Source organism: Teleopsis dalmanni, unplaced genomic scaffold (assembly GCF_002237135.1).
Source record: "Teleopsis dalmanni isolate 2A unplaced genomic scaffold, ASM223713v2 unscaffolded_contig_0940, whole genome shotgun sequence".
NCBI classification, from domain to species: domain Eukaryota; kingdom Metazoa; phylum Arthropoda; class Insecta; order Diptera; family Diopsidae; genus Teleopsis; species Teleopsis dalmanni.
Window position 1 is genome coordinate 1 of NW_024032322.1, and position 10,846 is coordinate 10,846.

Here is a 10,846-nt window from a genome sequence, read left to right on the forward strand (position 1 = left end):
AATAGTTCTAACCATGTTTGCAATTTTAGAAGATTCCACTAAAGTTGACAACAATGTAGGTGTTGTAAACGATAGCAAAGCGACGACAAGAAGACAAGAACTGATAAGAGCTGATCTCGTTTAAATTCTTTTGCTTCAATTATAAGACCTTTGAAGAGACAATAAAATATAACCACAAATTGCATCTTCTCTGCAGAATTTTTTTTGTTTTTTTGACAAACTTGTGATTTGATTTTGCAATATTCATGTTAATTAGTTTTAAATTTTTGGTGATGTTTTGAAAATGAATGGAGGCTAAAGTGATTAGCGTTACTTTTTGAATCTTTTAAACAAAGCAACTTAATGATACCAATTAGGTCTCAATCTCAAATGGTTCTCAAACGGGATTTATCAACAGAACTGTGCTATTGACTTTAGCTATTAAGGTCACAATACTTTGGAAAAAACAGCTGTGGTGCAAAAATAAAGTATTGATATTGATAAGAAATATATAGTGGTTGTATACCAGATATATCTCTTGTTTGTAGTATTTATATAAAAAATTTTCTTGGAATTAATTTTTTACTTTCTGGCACTGAATAGAGGTCAGTGAATAGAGGTTATGAGGACTGATAGAGGTCCTCTATCCTCATAATATGAGTATTGATATAGTATCGACCAAAGGATTGTAGACGTAGATGTTATGTTCGATACATTTTTTTGGGATTGATTAGAGTGTGAATATCTGGTCAATAGTAGAGTGACCATACTGAATGCCGCACTGATGTAGCCTAATCAGTGAATTGTCATGTGGCTTTAATCTTTGACACAGTATATACTTAAAAGCTTTCACGCGGTAGAAACAATCCCGTGGTAGTTGGTCCAAATCGTCGGGTCGTTAGTTTTAATAAATTTGCATATTTGACTCGCATAAGTAAAACATATATGGTTATTATATATCGTAGATATATGTGTGTATAAAATTGTGAATGTTAAAATCACATATTCTCTTGTCGGACACAGTGATCGTCCTCATTCTCACTATTTTCAACAGCATTTTGTCTCTTGGGTACTTTTCGATGCATTGAAAAACATCGTTGTTAAAAATGATCCCGAAGCCTTAAAAATATCCTTCAGTTGTTACATCATATTGATCAATAGGTTCATTGTCGTAAATCTCAAAAATTTTCGAAAAACTTCTAGTAAAAAAAAAAATCCTGATTTCCTCACCGATAGAAAATGTAAATCTTAATTCGTACCATCAATTTGGTTTTCGTAAAGGGCATGGAACAATTGAACTGATCCTTAGAATCGCTAATGAAACACACCTAGCTTTACAATCAAAGCAATATTGTACGGCAGTTTTTCTTGATGCAGCGCAGGCACTTGATAAAGTGTGGCTTAACAGATTTTTACTTAAAATAATGCACTCGATACGAAAAACGTTCATAAACTTCTGAAATCCTACGTGACTCGCGAAAAATATAGAGTTAGACACAAATCTTTTATTTCGCAAGAGCACGATATCAACACTGGAGTTCCTCAGGGTAGTGTCCCTGGGCCGCTTCTATACTTAATCTACACAGCTGGCATTCTTCTATATCCTAACAATTTGTTGACGACGTTCGCTGACAACACTGCTATAGTCAGCATCGAAAGTGACTGCACTATAGCATCATAAAATTTATACAGACATCTTGGTTTAATTGAAAAGTGCTTTGCTAAATGGAAAATCAAGGTGAATGAAATTAAATACGTTCAGGTACACTTTTACTCTAAGGAGAGAAACATGGCCATGGCTTGCAATTAAAACCAATAATATGGACACAGTTCAAACACATTCTGTAAAATATCTGGGAATTCATTTAGATAGAAGATTCACGTGGACAAGTCATATTGAAGCCAATAGATGCCAATTAAATCTTAAAGGAATTATACTGACTTCTAAATCGCTATTCTAAACTCAGTCTCGATAATAAATTGTTAATTTACAAATCAATATTGAAGCCAATTTGGAACTATCGTATAGAACTGTGGTGTTCAGCGTGTAACACATATATAGAAAAAATCCAAAGAGTACAAAATAATATTCTCCGATATTCTCCGATTCACAAAGATCTAAATCTACTAGCCGTTGAAGAAGTAATTCGCTTATATACAATTGAATGCCTAGAGAAACTCAAGTCAAACATGAGGATCCAAATAATCATGTTTGTCACTTATATTGTATTATAATCATTGATATATATGAATACCCTAGCTCAATTGCATACATATAGGTTTTTTAATTATTTTCAATTTCTATTTATTAAAATTCAATAAATGACAAGGAAAAAATATATATCCCTTTAGTGAAATAAAATGCTTATTTTCAGCTTCATTCTTTGTAATTTTCATTAAACAATATAATTCTCAATATAATTCTCAAAGTAATTCTCAATATAATTCTCAATATAATTCTCAGTAGAATTCTCAATATAATTCTCAATGTAATTCTCAATTAAATTTGCAATATAATTCTCATTATGTTCGCGCGTTCTGAACTATAAATTTATGAGTTAAAAATAGTGACTGTGAAAATGTTAATATAAACGAAATTAATGGACTAAGTTTTTAGTAACGTGATTATTTCGGAAAGTTAAATTTAAATTTTAAATTGTGATTAAAGTAGAAATATTTTGTTCCGAATTAGATACATTATCTAAATAGATTACATTAATATATGTTACGTATTTGTGTATTTCACATTTATTCTTATATCTCCGAACATCATTAATACATATTACTTTTCGGAGGGCAGATATATATAAAATTTACCTGATTTAAATATTAAATCTGGAGTAAAAGCTAGCATTCGTACTTTTTATATTATAGGTATTATTGAAAAGTTAAGTTCTAAAAAAAGCTCAGTATAAAAACTTCTAATGAAATTAATTGTCTTTTATAGATAGGTAAGGTAAAAATAAATACTATTTTACTTACTAGTTTTGCAACCAGAAAGCATGTGAGGACATTAGACACTTTCTGGCCAATTGCCCTATTTCACGATAATTAAGAAAGCAATGTCAGGGAAAGATCATTCTTTCTACAGAAAATTACGAAATTGTTCTAAATAAAAGAAACTAGGTCGGATGCAATCGGCTAACGTCATGCCAATATGCCGTAAAATATATAGAATACAATAATTTTATAAATTAGTGTCACGTATTGATTATAAGAATTATGTTATAAATTATAATTATTACATAGTATTAAGCCCCCTGGAACGAATACTGGTACTTTCGGTTTGAACTATTAAATATACCTACTCGCAGGTAAACTGAAATATAAACTGTTAAATATTTTGATGGTGGATATTTGATGATGGATATTTTTAAGTATACGAGTATTAGTCCACATAGGCGTATGGTCACAGTCCAAACAATCTTCTTTCAGGGAAATGATTTAAAGTTATCCATATTTGAGGTCTTTATATTGTAGTAGATCTTTGTTTTGTAAAACCATGATTATTAAACAGAACTAACAAATACACTATATTTGTACATTTGTAAATATAATATATTATATTTAAGCATATATAATAAACATGACTAGTTTTGGTTAAGAGAAACATACTAGTGTCTAAACGTGCGTCCGGTGTTTAAAACTATTTAGATATATATTTCTACGGGTAGCTGCTGAAGGTATTTAACAGTGTTCAGAGTAGTTGTCTTAACCTTATACTAACATCCATTAAAAAATAAATTAAGAATTGTGATCAAACTCAATATAAAAAAAAAGGTCCACTAATGTTTGGATAAGGTAAAAAAAATTTATTTTATGTGAGGCCTTACGTCAATTTTTCGGGCGAAATGGATGTTAGTGTTGGGCTTCACAAAAAAGCTAAAAGTAGTTCTTTAAGTGTAGCTAATGTTATTTAAAAGATTAATTTATTAAATGATTAGGTTTTGGTAAACTTTTAAGAACAGAGTACAACATATATGGGTATTATATAACAATCATTTATGTCTGTATAAAGTCCAATGTTAAATTAATATCATTATAATCAATATTAACACGATATTAACAACGATATTATCAATATTAACAATCAAAATACAGTGGTAAATCAGTGAAAATGGCTTTATTGGTTTTCGAAGTATTGTCCATAATATTCAATAAATCTTTGCATTCGATTGAATCAACCGTTTCGCCACTCTGAAGTTGATATCTTCATAATCAGGGTTTTGAATGTCTCAACAACTTGATCGGGCGTAGAAAAAACACTCGCCACGCAATTTTCTCTTAATATTTGGGAATAAGAACAAGGTATTAAGTACCAAAATGGGATTGTGAAGCGGATGACCCATGAACTAGACGTTTAAAATGCTCAAAAACTCTTTTGTTTAAATTGCTGTCTAGAAGCTCGCATTTCTCTGGTGGCGACCGATATTCCTTCTACGGTTAGTTTTCTCAATTCTTCCAACACTTCCAGTAAACAAATGGTTGTGTACCACTCAGAATTGACCGTTTTATGTTGTTCAAGTCACATAGTTGTGACATGACCGGTTTTTCTGAAAAACATTGCTTAATTTCTGACTTATGTCGGCTATGAGACATCTTTTAAAATTCTTACAATGGTAATACCTAATTTATCTAATTTTTATCTAATTTACCCTACTTGAAATTCTGGTAAATACCAACATTCGCTGCCATACCGACATAATTTAGTATTTCCCTTAATTTACCATCAATTTACTCGAACTCGCACACAAATAAACTGCTTCAACAAAGGCAATGAAAATATAATATATCACTGCCAACAATATTTGAAGAAAAAATAGCGACGTACTCGTACTTCTTAAAAAAACATAAAGTTCTTAATAGTGAGTCGTGCAATAGAATAGTTTAGATATGTAGTACTACTAAATTGTGGATTGCTGATTTCTCAAAGCTGATTGGGCGATTACAGGGTATGAATTATATTTAGTTGGTCACAAAAAAAAAAAAATATTTAAATAATTTGATTTTATATTAAAACTTGAAATAATTTATTCTTCGGATACAGAAAAAGCTTAAACTCCTGGTCCCAATTAATTGCTTGAAAAGTAAATTGTAATTATGTGGATCGTACATCGTAACAAAGTGGGTTTCCACCAATTATTTGTGTGTATTTATCATTCTTCATATATCATTTTGCGTTCATTCGTTTATTAAAGAATTGCACTCTTTATATTATGAAATTTTAAATAAAATTTATGAAACATTTATGTTAAGTATAATGTCACAGCATCTGTCCTAGGCAAGTCATCACTCAAATTTCTCAAAAAAGCGTTTCTTCAAATCGGGTGGGTAAGTAACATAAATATAGTGCTCGTTCTGACCTACTTCGTTTTCGATGATGTCGTGAGCGGATGATGAGGCATGTAGAGATGGCTGAGATGCGCCCACATAGCTATGATGCATATCCAATGAATGCTGAAGAGAATTGATTGGCTTTGCGGCTGCGTCACTCAATGAATTAACCTTGTAATCGATTGTATTAGCTAGTGATGCTGTGCTAGTTGCTGCTATTGCTGTATTGGAATTGCTATTGCTGTTAAGTAAAGTTGTTAAAGGTTTATTTTTGGAGTCACGTGACTCTAAATACTTTTCCTGATATGGCAGATTATTTTGACCTTGACGGCGTAATGGTGTCGATGTACGCTGACCGTTCCTGTGAGTTGTGCTGCTGCTGGTATCGATTTGAATTTGATCCCCATAATAATGTCTTAAACTGTAGGGATGTTCTGCTTGGGATTGTTCAGGATATAAGTCGTGCATATGTTGATGTGAAAATAACTGACCACCTGGACTATCCGGAGAATATTTAAGACACTGATTGTGTTGACTAATGTGGTGATTTGAATTAATTGCTGTCTCGTCAGAACTAAAATTGAAAACTTTAAATTTATTAGAATGTTCCCTTAAAATTTGAAAGTATAATATATAAATATTAACTATATTCTTAGGAAGTGGGTCGGGTCTACTTATTTTGACATTGGGAATATCTTGACATTATCGTGACATTAACCATAAACGATTTATTTTTATTTTATTTTTTTTTTTGAAGAGACTCTCTACTGTTCGAGAGTAGAATAGTAATAACAAAATTTTTATTTTTTTTTAATTGATCTAATTTTTTTTAATGATCTAATCAGAAATAATCAAGGTAACAATAAAAACAAAATATAAATAGTAATTGCAGTGAAGAAGTGTATACAGAGACTTATTTAAGGGGGCTTTTTGGAAAAATATTGTAAAATTTAAATAAAAAAAATGAATTGAGAAAATCAATTATCATTGAACCCCAAAATCCTATCGGGTATACGCTAACTGGAGTTATTATTATTAGTATATTACATTATTTAATAAGATTTAAATTTAATTTAAGTTTTTTCACATTGAAATATAAAAATAGGATCTTTAAAACAAGTTGTTCATACAACTTGATTGATATCTTTTTCCTTTTCTTATTAGAACTTCAAAATATTTTACATGCTTATATTAATAACTGTACTTTATAATATGTATACGTATATAATACACATATATATTATAATTAGTAAATAAAGCTAAGAATATATTAATGCAATTAAGGGAAATAATGCCAAAAATTCATAGATATGGGGATTAGGGTAGTGGGTATTTGCTGATAAGTTCACTTTATTTATATATTTAATTTTAAGTTTTACTCACTCAAATAGTATCCAAATAATGTAATAACAGAAACAGATTCCTGTGGACAGCACGAATATAAGAATTACTATTAGACCCCATGGAAATGCTCTCGGCTCCAATGGACCATCCTCCCAGTAACGATCACAAGATAGATACCAGCAAACTGCTTTATTCATTTCATCTTAAATAAATAAATATAATTAAATTAAATGTGATTTATGTAAAATAAATTTAAAAATGAAAACAGACTGAAGATCTTGAATTAATCTTAATCTTGTGGTTAATACTGTGTTTCGCATGTAAAAAAAAAATATATTAATTTGAACTTTCAAATATTTAATTAAGCATCTTTCAATACGTGTTCAATAATTGCAAGTTAAATTTATATTTTTTTATTTTACTAGGAATAGATATTTCTCTCTAAGTAGTCAAAATTTCGGACACACTTAAAGTAAGACGTGAAAAATTATTAATGCAGTTAAGCACTCAGTCAAGCGAGGGGTTTGAAGTACTGAAACCCTCTCTGAATTCGAAAGTCACCGTGTGAGACTTGAACCCACTAAACCACCTCTTAGGAATGAATGGAGAAAATTCCTACAGCATTGTGAAAACTTCATTTCAGTAATCAAGGGAGAGAGGAGAAAAAATAGACTTAGTCCCCCTCTCTCTGAATTTACCCGACAAGTTATATTTATAGTGTATATATTATACACATATTCACCGATAATAAAATACTGATGTCTGTGATATAAATTGATTATAAATTACGATGTGGAAGAGTTAAGTATCTACTTTATTTTGAAATTGTTACAGTACAGCTATGGAACTTATTTTCCGATAATGAAATAATTCTAAACGATTTTAAATATTCTATTAAACACAACAACTTATGTTGTTGATAGATCATTTCCTGTTATGAAAAAGTATGTAGTTCGTTTCAGGGATTATAGTTAGCCATGATTAACTCAGTGTATTCACTATAACAATAGAATGTTGCATTTGACCGAGATGAAGAGGTCGAGTTTTCATCGAAATAAAATTTACAAGATTTTACTTCTCGTCTTTAATATCGATTTTATTTAAAGGAAACTTCTTAAATTTGTTAAATGCCAATCGGTTTGAAAAAAATCTACGGCAATTTATTTATTACTATCAAATCTCTTAATAAACTGTCGAAGAAGTGAAAAGTCGATAAACTTGGCATCAGCGATACAAAATAGTATAATTAATCAGCTATACGGTAAGAAAGTCCCTAAGGTGAGCTTAATTTTGAAAAAGCTCATTCCCGCTAATACAATTGATTGAAAAATCGTGGTTACACTCAAAGTTGTATATCACTATATATGGTAATTATTAACTTACCAAAAAGTTTTAAATATACAGTCAATATATATTTATTTATTTTTATTTATTAAAATAAAATGAAGAGTTTTCGAACAGTAGTGAATTATAACAACAGAATTTTTATTTATTTTTAAATAATTGAATTTTTGACTGTTTCGAGTTTTGCTAAATACCCATCACCAGTGGCCTTGGAATTATTTCGCATATTTGATTATTCGTAAATAATTGCATCCTTGTCCTTGCCAATACATAGGCTTGAACTCGTACCCCACCAAATTTGAACCTCAGAGTCAGTGTTCATAAGTCATTTAATAAAACTTAATTTAAAATAAAATATAAATATATATATCTTTTAATATGAATAATAAGAAGACGGTCACTGTTTTACCTATCATCTAAAGGATATAATAATTTAAGCAATTTATATTAACAAAAAAATATAGTAATTATTTACCTTCCATCTCTTTGAATGCCACATTTGACATTGTAATCAGTAATCCTGTGATGCAGGTTCGAACCAATTGTTCGCACTTTAGCTTCAATTTACTTAGTTCTTCCGCCTTACAGCTAGCGCGGATATTGTGCATATTTGTGGCATTGCCAGCTTTTATTTTGACATCCGATCCTTTCGTAAAATTGCAATTATCTGAAAGGATTTTGATATTAAGGTAACCGTGTAGTTATTACTCTTATTTTATTTTTATTACTAATGTTACCCGTATTCTTAATATTATTTTGGCTGTTTTTCTCTTGACACATATATTGACTTTGTACTTTAGCTGATTGTGACGCAGATGATGTTCTATAAGTAATTAAATTTTTTTAAAAAATAAGTATTATTAGAATAAGTGTGCTCTCATTTACTTATTAATTATTTCTTTCATTTAAACTTTATATTTATATTATTAAAAATACAGAAGTGACAGTAGTCTTCCACAATCTAAAAGATATATTACACTGTACTATTGCGAACTAACCAACCAACAGTCCTATTCACAATCTTAGAACTACGACAATACCACACCGGCTATATAAAATGAATCGTCGGCCGTGAATATATTTCATTGTTAATAACAATATTTAGTGAATATTTTATTACGAGTAGTATATATCAGCGACATATATGGAAGAATCTTTGGTACTCGAAATTGAAGAATCCATCAGACATCACAATCAGACACGGCAATCTATGACTGTCCAATGTATTAAATATTTATTTTAACATGCTTCAACAATAGCAGTTGGCTATCCTTTTAATTTCAAATTTATGAAAAGAAAATTAAATCATATGTCTAAAATTTTATTCATTTCATTATTTTTTGTATTTGACTTTAATATATAACCGTAAACAATGTTGTAAATCGTATGAAAGTATCAAGCTGGCCAAAGCAGGAACTCTGCTCTCTGACATTCACTTCTCGTTCACTTCTATTGGAATTCCACTTATAACAGATAAACTGACAAACAAGCAAAAATATCTGAGCATAGTCAAGCAAAACTGGACCTGGTTGATCTGGTCTAAACTGGACAGAAAACTGATTGGTACAATCAGCTACTTCAATTAAAGCGAAACCTGCTCAGCACTACTGAGCTGATGGTGCTGATGAGTCACTGCATAATAGGAAGGCATGTTATGAAACTGGGTATATTCTATAATTTCTTTTATCGTGGTTGTGGGGCTACGGATGTGATCCATCTTTAGCTTGGAGAAAATCTAAAATATTCGGGCTGTACTCTAATCTATGTATGAACAAACACCAATCCTGTTGTACTACAACAAGCTATTATTTGAGCTCATGTGGAGTTGGGGAGTAACATAATAGGTAAAGGCTAAAGTTCAAGATCTGAGATATATGATTCCTAATATAATAATTAAAACTTTCATTAACATTTTAATTTTAGAAGAACGAGGGAGTCTCTATTGAGTGAGTCACTGATGAAGGGCTATGTTGCTCATTCTGTGGCATACGTCACAAAGAACAAATTTTGCAGATTAAATTTGATCTTAGAAATAAATTGTTGGTCAATCTCTAAGATCTTAGGTATGTAATTCCTGATATAATAATTAAAATTTTCATAAACTTTTTAATTTTAGAATGACGACGAAATCCCTGATGAGTGATTTTCTGTTGAAGAGCTCGTCTTCCCAAAGGATATTAATTTTGAAATTGATGATTCAGCAAAGCTCTTGGCAGTTTCTTTTAAGAAATTTGATGGGATGATAGATGCTCAGTTTAATCAAATAGAAAAATAGTTCTAATCATGTTTGCAATTTTGGAAGATTCCACTAAAATTGACAACAATGTAGGTGTTGTAAACGATAGCAAAGCGACGACAAGAAGACAAGAACTGATAAGAGCTGTTCTCGTTTAAATTCTTTTGCTTCAATTATAAGACCTTTGAAGAGACAATAAAATATAACCACAAATTGCATCTTCTCTGCAGAATTTTTTTTGTTTTTTTGACCAAAATTAGTTTTAAATTTTTGGTGATGTTTTGAAAATGAATGGAGGCTAAAGTGAGTAGCGTTACTTTTAGAATCTTTTAAACAAACCAACTCAATGATACCAATTAGGTCTCAATCTCAAATGGTTCTCAAACGGGATTTATCGACAGAACTGTGGTATTGACTTTAGCTATTAAGGTCACAATATTTTGGAAAAAACAGCTGTGGTGCAAGAATAAAGTATTTATATTGATAAAAAATATATAGTAGTTGTATACCAGATATATCTCTTGTTTGTAGTATTTATATAAAAATTTTCTTGGAATTTTTTTTTTACTTTGTGACACTTAATAGGATAATAAAAGATTTTATACATTT

At 30.1% G+C, this 10,846-nt stretch overlaps 1 protein-coding gene and 1 long non-coding RNA gene across 2 annotated transcripts; one reads left to right on the top strand and one right to left on the bottom strand.

Moving 5' to 3' along the window:
• Positions 1 to 4,988: 4,988 nt before the first annotated feature.
• On the bottom strand, positions 4,989 to 8,819 carry LOC119663819. The gene is made up of 5 exons (XM_038073418.1): positions 8,739 to 8,819; positions 8,477 to 8,668; positions 6,697 to 6,859; positions 5,609 to 5,887; positions 4,989 to 5,554 (listed from the first exon to the last, which is right to left on the bottom strand). Exons 1-5 carry the CDS (start codon positions 8,779 to 8,781, stop codon positions 5,269 to 5,271), a joined length of 963 nt encoding a protein of 320 aa, XP_037929346.1. The 5' UTR covers positions 8,782 to 8,819; the 3' UTR covers positions 4,989 to 5,268.
• Positions 8,820 to 9,334: 515 nt separating this feature from the next.
• Positions 9,335 to 10,466, top strand: LOC119663820. The gene is made up of 3 exons (XR_005251073.1): positions 9,335 to 9,845; positions 9,925 to 10,064; positions 10,118 to 10,466. It is a non-coding gene; the product is annotated as an uncharacterized LOC119663820 (long non-coding RNA).
• Positions 10,467 to 10,846: the final 380 nt, after the last annotated feature.

Bases quoted from the DNA above. Each gene is read 5' to 3' on its own strand.
- LOC119663819 (XM_038073418.1), bottom strand. From the start codon at position 8,781: ATGTGTCAAGAGAAAAACAGCCAAAATAATATTAAGAATACGG. The intron at 8,669-8,738 runs GTAACATTAGTA...AAATCCTTTCAG, and splicing joins AAATAATATTAAGAATACGG to ATAATTGCAATTTTACGAAA. The intron at 5,555-5,608 runs GTATTTAGAGTC...TTTACTTAACAG, and splicing joins AATCTGCCATATCAGGAAAA to CAATAGCAATTCCAATACAG.